This window comes from Corylus avellana, chromosome ca8 (assembly GCF_901000735.1).
Source record: "Corylus avellana chromosome ca8, CavTom2PMs-1.0".
Lineage (NCBI taxonomy): Eukaryota > Viridiplantae > Streptophyta > Magnoliopsida > Fagales > Betulaceae > Corylus > Corylus avellana.
The window spans coordinates 1,504,298-1,525,441 of record NC_081548.1 but is presented as its reverse complement, the minus strand read 5'-3'; the positions used below and the strand labels follow the sequence as shown (position 1 = coordinate 1,525,441).

At 36.0% G+C, this 21,144-nt stretch overlaps 1 protein-coding gene and 1 pseudogene across 1 annotated transcript; both read right to left on the bottom strand.

Moving 5' to 3' along the window:
- Positions 1-2,236: 2,236 nt before the first annotated feature.
- LOC132189496 (pentatricopeptide repeat-containing protein At3g22470, mitochondrial-like) lies at positions 2,237-4,520 on the bottom strand (annotated as a pseudogene).
- Positions 4,521-6,339: 1,819 nt separating this feature from the next.
- On the bottom strand, positions 6,340-20,837 carry LOC132189941 (uncharacterized). Its single transcript, XM_059604798.1, has 14 exons — positions 20,660-20,837; positions 19,716-19,842; positions 19,321-19,564; positions 17,448-17,489; positions 16,621-16,692; positions 16,354-16,489; positions 16,041-16,198; positions 14,977-15,061; positions 14,175-14,377; positions 13,859-14,020; positions 10,413-10,562; positions 8,702-8,962; positions 7,620-7,898; positions 6,340-6,667 (listed from the first exon to the last, which is right to left on the bottom strand). Exons 1-14 carry the CDS (start codon positions 20,715-20,717, stop codon positions 6,410-6,412), a joined length of 2,235 nt encoding a protein of 744 aa, XP_059460781.1. The 5' UTR covers positions 20,718-20,837; the 3' UTR covers positions 6,340-6,409.
- Between the last annotated feature and the right edge of the window lie 307 nt (positions 20,838-21,144).

Sequence of the window (21,144 nt, the reverse complement as noted above, 5' to 3'; positions counted from 1 at the left end):
GCTTGAAATTTAAATATAAAACTGCATATTACTTGTTCCATTCACTATGTGAAAATTATGATTAAGACTTGTAAATTTATAATGATGTCAAATCTTTGCTAATTCGACCAGGGCATGGAATATGCAATTTGAGACAAAGACATTATCTTCTTTAGTTACCACGTCCCTTCTGATGGGGGAAGAGATGCATATGACTACAAGTTGCCATATGTCAAGCATATCGAGTGGTACAGTACATAGTCGAATCCGGTTCTCTAGCAATTTGCTGTCGGGATTGCTAGACAGCAAATATAAATATAAAAAAACCTCCCTGCTCAGGCAAGAGGGTTCTATAAAAACTCTTTTACATTTACTACCCTAATTGTTAACAATTCAAGTAGAAAAATTGTTGAAAATCTCTATCCACAGTAATCTCGTACTAAAGATATGAACGGTGTTTCCTACAATTTTCTGTCCTTTATTTTACACACAACTTTTGGTTCTGTTCCAAAGCCAGTGCTCTGACTTTCTCAATTTCAATCTAAATCTGCAACTATTTCATCTTCTTCTCATTTGAATAAATGCACCTCAGGGAATACCGTGGATATGGAGATTATAAGGAAACAAATAACAGTGGCTCAAAGTGAAATTTGTTAAAAGGGGATTACTGATGTCTTAGAACATTAGGGCTCCAGTTTTTCACCAACTTGTGCAGAAATCTAGAAATACAAACCCATGAAGTTTCTGGAAGTTTGTGGCAAAAATGCATGATCAAGGCTGAAATTATATCATCACACAAGTTGCATTAGATAATTGTAAAAAGTATCATTTGTGCCGTTATATCCCCATATGATCAACTGAGCAGGAAGACCATGAAGTCTCAAGCCTCAAACGACTATTCAATAAGCATCACAAGTAAGATGCACTGGTGATATAAAATTGGTCAGTTTCTGGCATCTTATCCATACTGCATTCGTCATAGTTAGAAGCTCCAGCTCTGTATCAAGGTCGTGGTCAATATCGTCACTATCATCAAAAAATCATGGCACTGAGAAAGTATTTAAAGTAATTCAAGATTTACATCAATATACTCTCCATCCAAAGTCAGGTATAGATTAGGAGAATCACAGAAAGCTTGTGAATCTTAGAAACATGAGTAGAATTACCTGACTACATACAAGTTAAGGAAGCTACTTCAAGAAAAATGGTTCAAGCCTTGATGACTCAACTGTGAGATAAACTAACTTTGTCTATGGAGCATGATTAACGTTGATGTGGCTAAACTCCAATTCATTTCAACACTTGCATACTTGCATCATATGATTAAAACTAACTGTGTTTCTATTGAATTTTATAATATTAAGTAATAAACAAAGATAAAAGATGTGCAACTTATCATAATCATATTCATCATGATAGGACCATTACAATCAAGTTCACCTTGATAGAAAAATTATAACCGTGTTCACCATGATAGGACAACTATAGCCATGTTCAACACGATAGGACTCAACTATTAATAAAAACAAAAAAACAAAAAACAAAAAAAGAGAATGATAATAAGTAATCAACAAAGCCAACCGATATTTTAAAGAGATGGAATTGAAATACTTATCTCTTAATAAAAATAGGATTTGATTTGAAACAGTTAATTTATAAGTTTAAAATAAATATGCAACCACTCGTAAAACAAATTAGGTCAATAAGCATCCAATTAATTCATTTAAAAAGTAGATTTCTTGATTATTAAGTTGAGAATTGCAATCTAAGTTGCCTATCTCTTAGTCCTTTTTTTTTTTATAAGTTCTTTGACCACAAGGAACAGGGGAATGAGATATTCAAACTAATGACTTCTGTTTCATGAGTCATGGTCCCCTAGTAATGGAGTTAAATGGACGAAGAACCATGTAGATAATTATTGGCAACGTCTTATGTTGAAAAGCTAACCAAATGACATTATGCAAATTGGTTTCGCAGTCCATGTCCATTATGATTTCACAAGGCATATGGAACAAAGAAACGCTCAGGCTATAAATATGCGTAAGGTATTCATTGAACTATATCATAACAGTGATACACTTGTTTGATCATAATATTCATATCATTATTCCACAATATTTATCACATAAATGAAAAATTAATTTAACTGATGAAAAACTTAAAAGTATAACTTTGGGGGCAAATAAGCATGCAACCATCAAGAACCCCAAACTTCAAATGAACAATATTCTGCAATAACTCTGCATCACTAAAACGTTTGAATAAATCTTCAAGAAAACAAGTATAATTACAACACAACTCTACAGACAATTGTAAGAAAAGGCAACAAAATAGGAATAGCAATACACAACAATAGTTTAAAAGACACGGAAAGAAATATCACCCTAATGACTTGCAGCAAATATGCTTTTATTCCTTACAGATCGACACAGTAAGAGATAAAATATGAAATTTGTCCTGCACGTTGAAGAATTAGAAAGCTTTCACACAAACTTTTGAAAGAATTCTTGTAATGTTTTATCTGCCTGATTAGAAGACAAGAAGTCCATCAAAATGATTGTAGTGATCGCATCGGCTGAGAAACCCTTGTCAACCATCATCTGGAGATATTTCACTGCCAATGACGTCTCATTATGTTTCAAGAAGCCTTGGATCATTGTGTTATATATGAAATGGTCAGGTGAACAATTGTCCTCATCCATTTTCTCAAATAATTCCCTTACTTCATTTAGTAGTCCCTCTTCGCAAAGCCCTTTGATCATTATAGTATAAGTTTGAACATTAGGTTGCAAACCTTTGGAAGGAAGAGTATTAAAGAGTTCTTTTGTAGCCGTTAGTTTCCTAGCATTAGACATACCATCAATCAAAATGCTGTAAATCACAATATTAAGGTCTAACTTTTTGTCTTCCATCTCTTGAAACAATGTTATTGCCTCTGGAAAGTGTCGATTCTTACACAAGCCATCTAACAAAACAACATAAGTTTTGAGAACAGGATGTTGGCCGCAAACTTGCATCTCATGGAGTAGCCCTAATGCAGTCTTATGTCTTCCAACTCGGCAAAAACCAAGTATAAGGGTGTTGTAAGTGAAAACAACGGGAATTATTCCGTTGTTAGGCATTTCACGGAAGAGACTCATTGCTTTGTCAATTCTTCTATTTTTACAATATCCATTGATCAATATGTTAAAACTAACAATAGAAGGTGAACAGCCCTTCTCAACCATTGTATTAAATGTTTTGACAGCCTCATCCATTCTATTTTGCAAACAGTAACCACCAATCAAAGAATTATAAGTGACTATATCAGGCTCTAAGCCTCTCCGAATCATCACGTCCAAAACTTCTTTTGCTTTTGTCAACATTCCCTCTTTACCGAGTGTGCTCACCAATATGTTGAATGTACACACATCAGGCATGACTTTCCTTTGCACCATCTCATTCAATAGTTCAATTGCCTCCTTCCACCGGCTAAAATTGCATAGGCCTTGAATTAGAGGTTTGTAAGTAAAAAGGTTTGCCTGAATTCCTTTAATTGTCATTTCCGAGAAAAAGTTTAAAGCTTCAATTACCAATTTGTCCTTACATAAACTATATATAAATTGTGTGATATATTACAACATTAAGCTCAAGATTTCCTTCTTCCATCTTTCTAAGCAACCCAATAGCCACATTGGTCTCACCTATTTTACATAAACCGTTTATTATCGTTCCATAAGTAATTGTATTAGGTTTGTAGCCATTCTTCTCCATTTCGTTAACGAACCTTGAAGCTTCAGCAATTTTACCCCGAACACAGAGTCCCCCAACAAGAGTGTTTAGAATTATATAGTGTGGTTGAAAACCAAGTTTAAAAATTCTTGCTAAGATAGAAAAGCCGACATCCACTCGGTTTAAATGGCAGAAGCAATTATTAGAATGCCATAGGTAATTGTATCAGGTTTATAGCCATTCTTCTCCATTTTGTTAACGAACCTTAAAGCTTCAGCAATTTGACCCTGAAGACTGTGCCCCCCAACAAGAGTGTTTAGAATTATATAGTGGGGTTGAAAACCAAGTTTCAAAATTCTTGCTAAGATGGAGAAGCCGACATCCACCCAGTTCAAATGGCAGAAGCAATTAATTAGAACGCCTAGAGTACAAGCATCAGAAGCAATTCCTAATAGTTCCATTTCTTTAGTCAGAGAAATCAAAGTTGAGTGATGCTTCATTCTTGCAATTACACTCAGCAATTGATTGAAAACCACGATGGAAGGCAAAGGGTGCATATGAAGCACTCTATCAAACAGGCATAAAGCATCACCAAGATTCCTTAAGCTTCCAGATGTGCATTGATTTCTCACAGATTTCAAGAACTGATTGGGACTTTCCACATTATCTCTACCACTATCGGTAGTGTTAGGAGAAGTAGCACTAAAACTACGATAATAATAAAAATTTTGAGCATGGAACGAAACCCTTACATGAGAATAATGAGGATCGTTAACCCAATGATTCCACAAGAAAGCAAGAGAGTTTGTAGACTTAGCAGTCGTACCCATTTCCTGATGTAGTCGAAGAAAAGCATAAGCTTATCTGATGCAGTATCTCCAGAGAAAGAAGCAGAAAAGGAAAAACCAAACAAACACGGAGTGGACCAAAAACACTCGAAGAAGAAGAAAGAACAGAGAGAGCTGAAAAAACCACAAAACGCAGAGAAAATCGGGTCGGGGTCAAGCTGTTTACCGAAAGAGAGCCGAACAAAACAGGACCAGAGGCGCGAACGGGAAACTCGGAGCCCCGAGCTCGAGGTCTCTTCGACCGCGAGAGATCTGGGTTTCGCAAAGAGGGAGATCTTGCGAACCAACCCGAGAAGGCAAAGTTTGTTTTTGGGCATGCGCAAAGATGCTGCAGAAACTCTTGCAATCTGCCTAAACGTTTTGAATATGGGAGTTCTGTGATTATACGACGCCGTTTGTGTGACGATATACAGTAACCTCGGAGTCTCTTTGGATGATCTTGCTAACCATACACGTCTCGACTCATTTAAGAGTTTTCAAGCATTAGAAAAAGTGTTATTATTAGTAGGAAAATGCTACGTGTTCATTTGGTGTCCTCCCAATTATAATGTATTCAACGATAATTTTAAAAATTACATCACAATTTGAAAGACACCAAGAGAATATTAAAAGAATACCTACCATTTTCCTTGTTGCATAGCTAAAGTAATATATTTCCCAGTTATGCTCAAAATCATACATTCTAGTTTCTTTTTCTATTTTTGAGAATTTATTGAGTCGGGTGCAATATTGTTAGTTGTTACCACTTTGTTCCCCTTTTGAAAAGGATGGAAGCTGCTTCTACGAAAATAAATATGAAGAGCAATATCTTATGTATTATAGAATAGGGAAAAGGCAACAAAGGAAGAACTTTTCCATTCTTGGATTTTAGAGTTTTATGTAGAACGGCTAGCTCAAAAGCCTAAAAACCATTTACATCCGATTCTTTAAACCAATGCATAAGTATTTTATGCGTTTCTCTCTTCTACTCTTTCTTTCTTTATTATTTATATCTCCCTCTCTCTTCGTGGTTTGAGTTAAAAAAAAATAAAAATAAGAGTATTTAAATGATATATATAAAAAAAAAGAATAAATAATCAGATGGTAAATATACTTGAAAAGCCCTTAGCTAAAATAAAAAAGGATAGCTTTCAATAGTTATTTTAGATAGAAATTTAGAGAATCCATTGCAAATACTTTAAGGAGCACACACAATAATAACATTGATGTCAAATATACCCAGAAATTTAGAGAATCCATTGCAAATACTTTAAGGAGCACACACAATAACATTGATGTCAAATATACCCTCCCCTCTCTAGTGGCAACTTAGACAATATATACACGATTAAATGCTACGAAATCTAATATAGACTATAAAATGATCATATACCATCTAAGAAGCTTTCTTCACTCAAATCATTTATTCTCGTCGCCAAACTCATCCAAAGAATCGCCTTTCTTAAACCAAACAAACCCACAAGCAAATAACAACTAGCAACCATAATAATATCAATGGCTTGGCTTAGATCTCTTTTTATTCAAGTTTACCGCAATATCATTTGCGTAAGATGCTGAAATAAAAATATCCTAAATTTATTCATATCAATCTAAATTTGATGCCTCGTTTGGAAATGCTTTTTGGGAGCTTTTTGCTTTTTAGCAAAAAAACAAGATTGCTAAACAACTTCAACCACAAAATATTTACAAAACACTCGAAATTACTTTTATATTTATGTCATATTAAAACACTTTTTCAAGCAAAAACTCTCCAAAAAGCATCGACAAACGAGGCACTCATTTGAATATATACACCTCCAAGAGTACCAAGGATATTAAAATTGTAAGGAAACAAATAAAAATGGCTCACAATGAAATTTGATAAAAAGGGATTACTGATTTCTTAGATCATCAGGGCTCCAGTTTTTCACCAACTTGTGCAGAAATCTAGAAATACAAACCCATGAAGTTTCTGGAAGTTTGTGGCTAAAATGCATGACCAAGGCTGAAATGCTATCAAAAGTAAATTTATGGACCTCTGGCTTCGCCGCCATGCGTATAAGCATTGCTGTCCACACCTCTGGGGCTAACTTTACTGCTTCACGGAAATATCGAAAACCATTAAAAATCCTTGTGAGCATAGAATTTTCCTGCAGAATACAGAAATAAAGTATCAATGTCCCATTACTTTTACACTTACAAACGAGAAACACGAGAACAATTTAACATCGAAACTAAATAATTTAACAATTTAACATCGGAACTAAATACCTTTCTTTGAAACAAGTCAAACGAAATATGATATATTGCCTTTTCTGATTTTCCAATGGTTGTATTAGATACAAATATCATAAGAGTAATGCTACTTTCATACCAATTTATTACACTCATTTTATACCGGCTGATGTAGTGAGTTTTAAGTGACTAACACTTCTGTTTATTTAAGTAGCTGACATGAAAAACCACTTAAAACACGCTGCATCAACCGGTATGAAAGTTGTTTGATAAATGGGTGTGAAGGGCATTACCATATTAGAATAAAAAAGTGGATTTCCTTCCTAATAATTACCATGGGAAACAGAAACAAATCTATTACTTCCTAATTTTTCAAAACATCATAAAAGTTACATATCATATCCATGATGGGTTTTCAATGAATGAAAATGATTGTCAAAAGTATCACTTGAGCTGTTATATCCCCATATGATCAAACTGAGTAGGAAGACCGCGAAGTCTCATGACACAAACGACTATTCAATAAGCATCACAAGTAAGATGCACATGGCAATGGCTTACGGAGGAAACTAGGATGCAATGGCGAACAAAATATAACTAGTTTATTCTGCAATCCCTCTTAAAGTTTTAAGGGCAAACAAAAAATCATGGCACTGAGAAAGTATTTGAAGTAATTCAAGATTTACATCAATATACTCTCCATCAAAAGCCAGTTATAAATTAGAAGAATCACATAAAGCTTGTGAATCATGTGCTCTTTAGAATTTACCTGACTACATTCAAGTTAAGGAAGCTACTTCAAGAAAAATTGTTCAAGCCTTCATGACTCAACTGTGAGATAAACTAACAACATGAATTTCGACAAACCTCGGATTCTGATGTCTTTCTTGCTTCAAGCTTCTCACTAGGACTGCAACCGACAACATTGTCCCGCATAAAAACATCAGCTGCTCGAATTATATCCCGAAGAAGGAAAACACGCACCCTCACACCCTTTTCAGATAAAATGAATTGCAGAAGGTCTTCAGTGGCATTAACGACAGCACGCATGTCAAATGATTTCCATCCCAGAGGATTTGAAGAATTTTGCTCAGAATTAGGGGGTTCTCCACTCGACTTGGAAGACTGTTTAGATATTGCTGCAATCTGAAAAAAAATACACCCCTTTTTAAAATAATTCAAAGTAGCAACACCAAATTAATGAAAAATCATAGCACAAACAAAATATTCAAAGAGATAACAAAAGGTTAAGTTACATAAAATCTTCTTGTCAATCTTCAAATTGCATTTCATATTCATAATGTTGACACCATATCATGAGTCGCCATTATGCTTATCAACAATGAAATTTGACACCTAGACCATAATAAGCAGCACATGTACTACAGATAATGGTTGTAGTCATAAACAAATGACGAAGGCCCAATTTATCATGAGTTCCACTGGAACAAAAAAAAGCAAGCAAGAATGAATAATTTTCCTACTAGCTTATGCTGGAATATTTCTTCACAATTTCGGATCATCTATTGATTGCATGGGTCATATAAATTCTGTATCTCCAGTGATGTCTGAGGTTTATAGAAATTTGCAATCGAAGTTTAGTCTACCAATAGCTTGGACACAGATTCGATATGATGCACATGCATACAGAAGACTTCAAGTCAAGAAACAATGTAAAAACCAACTAATAAATAATGCGTCCAGCCATTTGTTACCTATCAAAAAAAAAAAGATATCAGTACTAAAGATAAATGACAGGTAACAGAGGTGTTGGATGAACAGTGAGCACATTCATTTAAATTGGATGAGCCATATGAATCAATTATGACAATTTTAACATTAACAAAGAATCTTCTCGTTTAAAATGGCATGCACTGTTTCAATCAAGTTATATATTAAGCAATATAAACTACATTTTACATTAGATAAAAAGAGAAGAGACAGCCTACCAGCCGCTCTAGCCGATTCCATCTAATGGATCCATTATTACGGATGAGTAATTCCCTCAAAATTTTTCTCATATCAGGATTTGGGTCTTCCAGAAGTCTCCCAATAACAAAAGGATATGCACTCTCTATGACTTTGAAATCAGGATCCAGAACCTTTGCTGTGCCTTCTAGTGATCCTAGAGCTCTTATCACCAGGGCATAGTCTGGGGGTAGAGAGAAATTAAATTCATACATAACATCATATAGCTGGTTCATTACTCCCTGAAATTCAATGCAAAGATAAATTAGTAAATTTTTGTGCTTTTATTACCACAATCACACTCGAGGAGTTTCTGATAAGAATAGAAGAACAAATTAAGAAAATGCGACCATCATATATCCAGTGAGCCATCGTGCCCATATTTCGGTTGTAGAGACATCACCACATGGATGTTACAGCTTCTAGAACATCATTAGACATCTAATCTAAACAGATTGATGTTTAGAACATGTCTGCTGCTGCCCTAGTAGTTGAAAATAAGAAACATAATGCAGGGTACACCATAGAATTATAACACAAGTGGATATTCAAATGAAAATGCCAACCATATCTAGAACTGGAGTTTCTAAAAAATAATATGGTAACCATGTTTTAGGAAAAGCACCCGAGGTTAAACAGTCTCTCCAGATAAATGAAAAAAATAAAATACGAGATATTTGACAATGGCTTCAAAAAGAAAAAATCCAATCTACGAGGTTGCTACTAAAAAAAACCCAACCAAAAAAAAAAAAAATTCCGTAAGAGGGAAACCCATGGGAATACAGTGAAGAAAAATGGAAGATGATCCTGTAGCATATCTATCAGAAAAGAAATATAGATCATTTAAAGAAGCTGGTAGTGCAACATCATTCGCATCTTATTTTTTTGGAGTACTCCAGCTCACTATATCTTTCTATCACATTGAAACCAATATTTAGATGGTACAATTAAGAACATAGACCAAGGTATAGAGAAAGACAACATAATTTTCCCAAATTTCTATTGATTTTTACTTTCAAGAATCTGATTGCAAAATTTCCGTTCCCAAAATGAAACAAGGTGGTAGTAGATATGAAGTGTGTTGTGAAAAAAAAAAAAAAAAATTAACACAAAATAACAAAATTTGTTCAATATGATTCTGTCAATTGCATATGTCCACAAGAAATCCATCATCAATGATTTGGATTGCACTCTCACAAACTCGCACAAACCCAAAAGCCCAGTACACCCAAAGGTAATCTCTCACAAACCAGACAAAGCTTTGTCTTCCAATGCCCACACTCAACAGAAACTATACTACTACTATTTTGAAGCATTTATCCTATTTAGAACATTTAAAGTATAACTGAAAAGTGACGATCCCCAAAATAATTATTGCAAAATGAAAACTAACCAACAATATAAATTCAGTATATAAAATCAAATAGGCAATAAGGATGCAGGTAGGACATAGTTAAAGCTTCTCAAATCATGACATAGGTGCTCCAACTTTTCATTGCATAAATCATAACCAAAACAAAAGATTCTACAATCAAATATGTGATACGCCTAATTATATCTAAACATGCATAGACTAATAAATATGTTGTGCTAATAATGCCTATGTTCATCCCATACTCTAAAAAAAATTATCAAGATTATACAGCTGCAACAAGGTTTAGATGGAAAGGTATATGGATGAAAAGCACAAACCTGGAAATCTTGAGATTGTCCGGTTCCATCACCAAAGGATGCTCGCAGTGCATCTGAAACTAACTGTCTATCAACCCCTTCAGGAATAAATCCCAAAGAACGAAAGTCATTTGCCAAACCCAGAGAGTCACGATTAACAAAGTGCACAAGCTGAAAGAAACAAAAATTTATCAACAGATACACAATCTAGGGTGAATTCCAGCAACTTTCGAATAGATGAAAGCTGAGGAAGAGAAACCACGAGACAACAGAGAATAATTAAAAAACGCACAAGATGCATCAAGATGAAACACTTTCAAATGACCTAACTTTGAGGGGAAAAAAGAAGAAGAAAAAGTAGAATTGCATGATAGACAGGTTGACATCACTAAAGGATTTCAAATATAAATTGGAACAATAAACAAACATGCAAAGATATATTAAGGACCCATCATCAAATACATTTTTCTTCATAAGTCATTCAATTCATTAAAAGTGCAAAGAGACGCAACCCTAATACACATAAAGTATACAAGAGAACCCTAAAGCATAGAAGAAGAAGAAAACCCATCTTCAATTACTGATGGGATAATGAAATAAACGTAACCTGAACCGATGAACTTCTTACAACATCAAATATGTCCAGCACACCAACTATGGAGCACTTACCACGACTGGGCACCTAAGGCACTTTTTCATATACGAAGCAAAACTCAAATATAAGTTAAAAAGAAACAATAACAAGGGTTAAAAGGAGAACGATGGGCCCAAAACCAAAAGAATGTTATTAAAAAATAAAAGACAGGAATAGTGTGTAGGCACTCAAATGCTATCTGGTTTAAAATTTAACCTGAAACACATTTGTTTGGTACATGTAACAAGAGCCAGAGATGAGGGTTTTGTGGGGGTTAACTTGTAAAATTTGCTTCATTAGAAGTTAAGAGTGTGATGAGGTACTTTTTCATGCTGGAAAAAGAGAATTTGTTGCTGCATTCAACTGGAAAATGATACATTGAATGCTATCTTCAAAATGCATAAATGCATAAGCTACCAGAGAAATGTGTTTGTTGTGATCTTTTGGCAGTTTTGAACCACAACCCTACATTCCGATTCATTATTTCTCAAATTTTCTCCAAAATAAAACATACAAAAAGTAGTAGATGAAACTCTCAATCTAGACTGCCGATCACTCAAGTAAGAGTGTAACGACCTAGGGAAAAACGCTAATCACATATGCGCTATCACCCCAAAAGGACTAGTCAATTTAGAGTTTCCCTAGAATCACTTATAAAGCCCAATTTCACCTAGTAAATAAGCAATGTGGGACTCAGCACCCATGAGCATCTCTTATAAACCACACTATGTGGGCTACTCATCTTCCCAATATAGGACCGAAGTGTTACAAAGAGAGCAAAAGTAGCACTTTGATTGTGGTTACCCCTTCCCATGCAAATCAAAACCTCTAGCGTTTGATGCAAGTTTGGTAAATGTTTTGAAAACGGTTTTTTATGTTTTAATTTAAAAATAGTTCTTTATGTGACAGAAAGTTAAAAAGTGTTTTTGGTGGGGTTCACATCATAAACGTGTTGTTTGTGGAGTCCACAAAAGGAAATTGTTTGGTAAACATCATAATAGCAACAAGGCTCCGGATCCTGATGGTTTTACTTTGGGTTTCTTCCAAGCTTGTTGGGAGGTGCTACACGTAGGCACCATGAATGTCTTCTATGATTTCATGCAAGAGGTATGTCATGAATGTCTTCAATGATTTTCATGCTAGAGGTATGTTTGAAAAAGTCTGAATGCCACCTTCATTCCTAATGCAAAGTGGTTTCCAATCAGACCTGCTTTAATGAAAAGGCCATATCTCAAGTTTTTGACATCAGATAGAGGCAAGCTTGGTGGCGTTAGAAAGTTGATTCAAAGGTCAAAGTTATGTTTCATGAAGTTTTGTTGATTCCAACGTTTGCAGGGTCAAAATGAGCTGCGATGAGGAGACAAAAAAAGGTAGACAGAAGTTGGTGTTCCATGTCAATTCGAACTAACTTGGGATGGGCCTGGACAAAGGCTTCAAGTGAGTTCGATTTTTGTTCTAGTTTAAACTGGTAAGTGGCTTAGTTCGAACTTGTTGCAACAAATGTCTGTAACCAACTTATTTCGAGGTTCTACTAGGTTTAGGGTTTTGTTTCCTATAAATACATGTTATAGGTGACCTAAAAACGCAGCTCTGATGTTATTTTGATTGATTATCAATGGGAAACCCTTTGGGAGTGGTTTTACTTCTATCATACCTTGAATCCATGATAGACTCTTGGTTTTGAGAAGAGTTGTGAATTATTTATTGTTTGTCTTTGCGAACCCACTATGTCACACTACATCAGTAGATATTAGAGCCCAGCAACTTTCCTACCATGGCGGGAAGAAGACACAACGGGGGAAACAAATATGCAACCCTTGGTGTCATGCATGAGTGCGAAGAAACAACACATGATGAGCAATTGTCGGCATGGGCGCAACACATGGAAGAGCAATTTGCTGTTCAATTTGATCGAGTCGAAGAGCGACTGGACACCTGAATTAACGCTCGAATAGGAGCCTTAAACAAGCAGTTTGCTGCCATGGGTGTTGCTAACAATCATTGCCGTCAACCAAATCTACATTTCGCGGATGAGGATAACGAGGTTACCTTTAGTGAGGTGCGGTCTCAACAAAGGAACGGTTTGACATGCGGAGTCCGCAGCGCGCTGCCATGACCATTGTTCTTGAGCCTCAAATTCATCTACCGAATCCATCTCATGTGGAGGAGGAAGATGAATTTGTTGATGAAGAATTCCAACAAGATGAGTTTGTTGATGAGAAGATGATGAGAAGCCTTCTCAAAAATTCATGTATTGAAACTCTCAACCAGATAAACGGCCAAATCAGTGCATATTTGTCACTCTTGATGTATAAGTATATCCAACTTTTTTTTTTCACCAGTACATACTATTCCACTAAATACATCCTAGTTTATAAAATATCACAATCTTAAAATTAAACATTAAAAATTTTAAAAAAAATCTGGTTGAATCAATGATATTTACAAGCTCAAGTAACAATCACCATGTAATACATTCTTCTCTGGAAGCACTGCAAACGGTATAAACATGATAGAGCTTCACTTCAACTACCAGCATACAACCATGCCAACTTACAATATTTGTATTTTCTTGTGATAAATGTGTCATTCCAAAAGCAAGAAAAAAAATCATAATAGCCATGAATCAAGTGATTGTATAGAACTTATTTGCATGTGATCTATAACCCACATATAATCCACACATTGATCTTCTAAAAGTAACACTGGCCCTGTTCTATTATCTCATCAACAGATAATAAAACATCACAAAAGATTGTTTGAAATTTCTATAATGAATCTACACTCAAACTGAGCCTTGCCCTCAGTAAATACCATGTAAATATTTCCTTACCATTTGAATAAGTCCTACTCGGTAGTGGCGAGGAATATCCCCCATCATTCCAAAATCAAAATATGCAAGAGAGCCATTGTCAGTAGCAACAAGGTTTCCTGGATGTGGATCAGCATGGAAAAATCCCACCTCAAGCAATTGCCTCAAAGAGCAGTACAATCCCTATGAAGACAAATGAAAGAGGAAGATACATTTGGAACTCGAGACAAAATTACATGCAATGTATTTGCTTAGAGATTGTGTATGTGACACACAGAAAAATAAATTATTATGAACTGTCAATGCACAAACATAAGGAGCAATTTCTGCCCAATACCTGGTCAATCAGTTCCCGTCTGTTTAAACAGGCCTTCTTCAGGCTAATTTCATCTGTGAGCTTAATTCCATCAACCCATTCCATGGTAAGCACAGCAGTCCGTGTAAGGTCCCAATATATTTTTGGAACTTTAACACAGTTTGCTTCTTTATATTTCACAGTTTTCCTAGCAGTAGCTTGTTGACTGCTATTTTGATTATCACCTGTTTCACCCATCAGATTTCTGTGCTTAAAACAAATTATGCGCGAACTTAATCAAATCAACAGCATCACATACAACTCTTGATTCACATGCATGCGCGCTCACACACACACATTGAGGGAAGGGAACTGATATCCTAAATAAATAATCTCGTATGTAAGAAGATGCCACCGGGCTCTGCCTGCATCCACAACACATTTCTATGAAAAGCAGATGGTACAACTTTACAAGCTGTTATGACTAAGCTAGAGACTGATGATGCAATCTTTTGTCATTAACAACATTCAGAACTATATTTTCAACTTGACGATATGGTCCTTAAAAAAACCATAAAGAATGGGATAATTAAGGGTGCGTTTAGCAAAGAGTTTTGAGAGGAGAAAGGAGGAAGGAATTGATTGATGTGATATAAAGTAGAAAGGAGTTTTGAATTTTTTGTGAGAAAAGTGAAGAAAGTTGTTTGTTAATGTGAAGAAATGAGGTTGACTTTTTTAGGAGAAAGGAGAACTCTTTGTCAAACACAGAGTAAACATCCTCAAACATCATGACCTTAATAACTAACAAATATGCTGCAATAGTTAGAAGTAAGGAAAAACTTACATGGATCGCAACCATAGAGAGAAGCAAAACGCTCAGCATTTTTACCCTCTAGGACATAATCAATCTCATCAAACATGTGCCTGACCTGTTCATTAAAGAGAAACCTGAAGCTATCCATAAGAATGTACATTGACAATTTTATTCAGAAGATCATAATAGTAAAGAGGCTATATACTTAACGGAGTAAAAAAAAGGGAAATGAACAGAACTTTGAGAAAAAAAAAATGAGCATACATAAAAGGATATGTGTGTGTGTGTACACACACTAGAAGTTGAGCTCAGGCGACAAGATGAATTAATGGTAGAATGAATTAAAGAAATAAAAAAGGGGTGGGATTAACAAATGGAATGAATTAAAAATTTCTTTAAAAAAAAAAAGGATGGGAAATGACAAGATAAAGGATGCAGTGATGATGCTTATCCATAACAGAGTCAAAGATAAACTCTTGTGCTCATGAAGGGTTGTGGAGAGAGAGAGTTTGAAAGTGATTATCTCATAACCAGGTGCGGTAGTTAGATATTGAGAAGAGAGAGACTGAAACTCTGGGAATGGTTATTTCCTGAATCCGCATGCCAGTTGTGGGGTTGTTGGCTGTTGCATTTTGTGTAGGAATAGAATTTCAAGATTAGCCCATTTCAATTATATAAGTGGCAGATTTTGTATCCATAATCAATGACAAGATAAAGGATGCAGCGACGATGCTTATCCATAACAGAGTCAAAGATAAACTCTTGTGCTCATAAGAGTTGTGGAGAGAGAGAGTTTGAAAGTGATTATCTCATAACCAGGTGCGGTAGTTAGATATTGAGAAGAGAGAGACTGAAACTCTGGGAATGGTTATTTCCTGAATCCGCATGCCAGTAGTGGGGTTGTTGGCTGTTGCATTTTGTGTAGGAATAGAATTTCAAGATTAGCCCATTTCAATTATATAAGTGGCAGATTTTGTATCCATAATCAGTTATTAAGGATCTTTTGGAAAATCATAATTGTGGCGCAACTTTATATCAGAAATAATTAACAGATGATGCAGAAAATCTACACAGTAGAGGTATAGAAGGCTTACCATTTCATTTACTGCTACCAATAGGTCTTTGCGTGCCTTAGCAAAGCGCTTCAATTGACCTCCAATCATATGGAATAACAACGCATCAAGGGTAAGTGAAAGCCTCATACCTGGCCTCTGTACCTTAACAGCTACCAGCTCTCCAGAATGCAGGTGAGCTGCAAGACTTGAAGCAACAAAACAGAACATTTAGATTGAGTTTTCTCCAAACAAACAGATCTTCTCAGGACATCCATATAGAACAGATGAGATATATCAGTACTACCAGAATAGATTGCATCTATTGTTCCATATTCATTAAAGATTCTCTAACCTTTATAAACCTGCCCTAACGATGCCGCTGCAATAGGTTCTGGGCTGATATCAGCAAAAATTTGTGAAATAGGAACACCCAACTGGGTTTCAATAGATTTAATTGCACGATGAGTTGGAAATGGGGGTATTTGATCCTACACAACAAACGGGAATGCTTCAATCATGAGAATGAGAACAAAAATCGACATGGCAGATCTATAGTCATGGTATTTGGTTACAAAATTTATTGGTGAAGAGGCAAATGGGAGAAATAAATCTAGTAAACCTGTAACTTAGCAAGCTCTTCGCAATATACAGGTGGCAATATATCTGGCCTTGTGCTCAGAGCCTGCCCAAGCTGTAAATAGAAATAATACTAGGTCAGATGCACAAATTTCACCATACAGCAGTTTGAGAGTTATTTAATGAAAATTATAATCTAGATGATTAATCCTTATCCTGATCACTGTACAACATTCATCACATAGAGACGGATAAAGAAACAATTGTAATGGCACATTTTTGTATGATGTGTTTCAAAATAAAAACAACTCTCTCCCTCTACCTCCTGCCCTTTTCTTTTTCCTCCCTCTCTCTCTCTTCCCCCTCTTTTCCAACCAAAGGAGCAACAGTTCTTAAAGGCAGGATTTTCTCCCAAGTCATGGTAGACTTACCAAGAGAATTTACCAGCTAGCCACCTTCACCACAATCTACTACATAGGAACCCATTCATCACACATTTGTTTTTTGAATACATCTATGTTTCTTTCCCTCAAAATCAAAGAGCCTAAGTACACCTATGTGCTTCATGTATATTGCCTTTAGCACCGTCATCAAGTTCTTCCTTTTCCTCCCGCTCTTCATCTTCAACCATTGGTAGAATCAAATCCTTAACCCTTAGCATTAATTGATGCATATTAACCTTAAAAGGTTGACGTACTAGCAGCAAACAACATGTACATATGCAGCCTACTTAGACACAAAACTTTGAAATTTTAATGTATCTAGTTCCAACCAAACAACAAAATGAAAAAGGAAGGAATCCATGAAGAATCTTAAAGACTGTTAAAAAGGAAAAGACAAGAAAATTTCACAACAATATAAGTGACTTGCCTTGATGTAGAATGGCCCCAAATGGATTAGAGTTTCACGGAACTGCAATAAATTGTACAAAAGTTCATGTAAATTTCAGTCAGTTACAAGTGTTCATGTGTTTCTCCAGCAGGGAAAGAAAAACATGCAATAGCTTCAAGAAATATTCATGCGCCAAACATCTACAATTTAAATCATAGCCTGCTGTTTGCCAATGTTTCACTGGAAATTCCATTGGTAACATGGAGCATGCAACATACTTATTGGCAGCAATATATATAGTCACAACACGGTATTATGGATACTTATTATGCACAAGTTAACTTTAAATTTAAGATGCTGAATCACCCATTCTGACTTAGAGCCCAATCTATGCAGGAACTGTTTTGGGTGAGAGTAATTAAGTTAAACCACTATCAATCAAGAAAATTCTTAGCAACATCAAGTTCTGCATAATATCTCAATTTTGTTAAAATTAATCCATCAGACGGAGAAGCCCAAACTCTACTTCGAGGAAGACATTAAGGTATGGTTAACTATGGGACATATAAACAGTTGAAGGCTTAGATTGCTGACCCCAAACATACAACCTAAGAAAACAATATCATTAACATATAGGCATGGAGTGTAAGGGTCACCTTGTTAGGGCTAGATTTTATTAAAATTTAAATAATATGAGAAGCTACAACTGCCTCTGAGAAGGAAGCCTTGGCTTCATACAAAGCCCAAGCATCTTCAGAAAAGCAGAGAAAACTCCCTTACCACCAGATTCGCTGATATGTAAGGGCAAGAGGCACATGTATTGTAGCAGAACCAGCAGATCACTTATACATAAAAGCAATTGACACACATTACCCTTATCTTTTAGGGGGAAAAATAAATAAAAAACTAGTTAATGAGAAACAATAGAGCAAGCAATGCAGCCTCTGTAGGACACAGTGACCCTACTGACAGGTGTACGTTATCAATGTTGCCATCATATTGCTAACCAAAGCTGACACTGACCAGAATATAAGAAAATTAAAGCTTATAACAATGAGAGCATCAACTAACAGGGTCCAACATCAATTAGGAATGCACACTCAGCAAATCAGTGACCTACAAACCCATCCATGATCTGAACATTTCACCACAGACCCAGAGATGACGTGTGTGCCTAGGGAACGTACATAATCAAGTGATCGATGTGCACAAACAAGTGAAGCAACCTAACAAATTTGTGTCATAATTCTGCTGGCATAACTGGAAGAGTAAAGGCATTATGGCATTGGCTGCAGCCAACAATCACAGAATTCGTTGGTTGATATTGCTAGCCAACATTTCACAAAATCATATAGACATGTCTTAGCATGAAGAGATGACTGGAAACCAGACTCCCAACACAAAACCTATGGTGCCTAGGCTCAAGGGTTGAGAAATACAACCAGTTGCAATTCCAAAAAAATAAAAATAAAAATTGATAAGTAATGTAGTATATATATCAAAAAGTGCAAAGGAGTGCAATCCTAGTAGACATGAAGTATACAAGAGAACAAGGAGTAATTTATCCACAATATGGATAGCTCATTGGAAACCACCGGGCAGCTTAAAACAGTAAAAAGAAAATGCAACTGTAATAGCTTAGTGCTGGCAAATGCCACTTTGATGCATTGTGATCATTACAAGTGCCAGTCCAACATTCTTGAATCTATGTAAGCAGAGAATAAATCAGTTCATTTAGATAAGGAATGTTCCTGAGAGGGGGGGGTGGTTAGCAAGGATAGAATGGCATCCAATTGAAGTTGCAAACTGAATGAAACTATAGGAAGAAATCATAAGCTAAGCACCGTACTTCATCATAAGCTTTAAACTCGGCAGAAGCCAGTGGGAAGATGAAAACTAGAATGTTGCATACCTTTATGGCGCGTTTTTTTATGTCTTGAACAAAAAACTGCCAAATGCTTAGCTGAAACACGTGCAATGAAATAATTGCTGCTCTATACAAAGCCAAAAATGGTCCAAAACGGGGGAGAAAGGAAACACTTTTCCCATAGGTTCCAAGAGCATGCCCAAATTCACTTTCTAGTGATTCCTTCCTCAGCTTTGCATACTCTGCAGATGGGCTTTCACCATGCACGCTGGTGAAGCCTGTAGAAAATCTGCAGCAATATCTATAAGCTGAAGTGCAACAATCATAGAAATGTAGAAAAACTTCAAAGAAGAATAATGACCATTCAGGGAGTGCTGGACACACGAGACCATTGTCAAGAATTCACAAATTCACAGTTTTTAAGATAGCCATCCACTTACGAATTTCGGTGCAACAAGTATAATGAAGCCGAATTGTCTTGTCTTCTAACAATTTCAAGATCTGTTTGACATCCCAATGACATGCATTTCTGAAAGATGGCCTCAATGGAAGCATCACGGCGTAAAGCTGCAAATAGAACATAGGTTAAGACAGCAACACCCATATCATGATCCATGCTGATAGTAAAGGGGCGTATACAGCAACAAACGAAGTGGCAAATAAACTAAAGAGGGATTACATCTCTTTCATTTAAATAAGAAAATCAAGATCACACACCCCATAGATGTAAATATTCCAGGACAGTAAATTTTATTTTATCAGTCTCAATCTCTGCCTAATGAGGCTAATTCTCTAAAATTCTTATCCCCCTATATAGATATTCTGGCTCTGCCCCTGGGTGAAACATTATGACCTAGTAAGTGAACAGAAAAGTGAAGATCAAAAAGCGTGATTCATCCCAAAAAAAAAAAAAGGATCAAAAAGCGCCTTCTCATGATGTTGGACTTCATTTACAGTTAAGTCATCGAGAATTACTTGAAGAAATGCAAAATCACAGCCAACATTATACTCCTCATATTGATCATCGTCATTTCAGCCAACGACTAGCAAAATCGAACTCTCTCAGAACGAATTTCTATAAAATGCACTTAGTATCTTAAAAGAAAAACATCAAATAGCAATTCGACAATAGCACACCTAAAAACTAATTTGAAACAACGACGCCCGTCCGTACACATGACGAGAGGATCACATTGCCAAGTACAAGAATAAACCTAACGTAAGCCTCCGTTCCATTGCCAATAAACAAATTATGAATCTCAATTCTCACGGTACCGGTTCTTCCGGCTTAAACAATCCTACATTTTCTCATCAACCAACAGAAGCTAAAATAAAATTCAAAGAAAATAGCAGAGGAGATTAAGTGTGGGTGAAGAGGAGTTACTTCTGGAGAGCACTGCGATATGGCGGCGACGGTTGAGACTCGCAAAGACATTCCTCATTGGCGACAGAGCATGCGAGAGAGATTTTGCACAACGAGTGTTTGTTAAAATGCGCTAGAGAAACGAAGCCCGAGTCGCCAGAGACCCCAATTCGGCAATCAGCATACAACAGTACTTTCGTGTGCGCAAGTGTCGCTCCGGAAAGAGTATTGCTTGAGGAATGGGAAAACTGCCGCGTATAGTCTACTTGGCACCTCTAGAGGGCACCCACGTGTCGTGTAATTTATAGAGCCTGGTGGGAGCGAATTGGATGCTCTGTTTGATAAGTAATGGTTTTATGGATTTGGTTTATACGGTTAGGCATTATTATCCGGATCCGCTTACCCTTGCCCTTGCCCATAAAACCATTAACTTTAAATATTTTATGTTTATTAACTTTTTATATTTTATGTTTTTAAAAAGGGTAAATATATTATAAGTTTTTGAG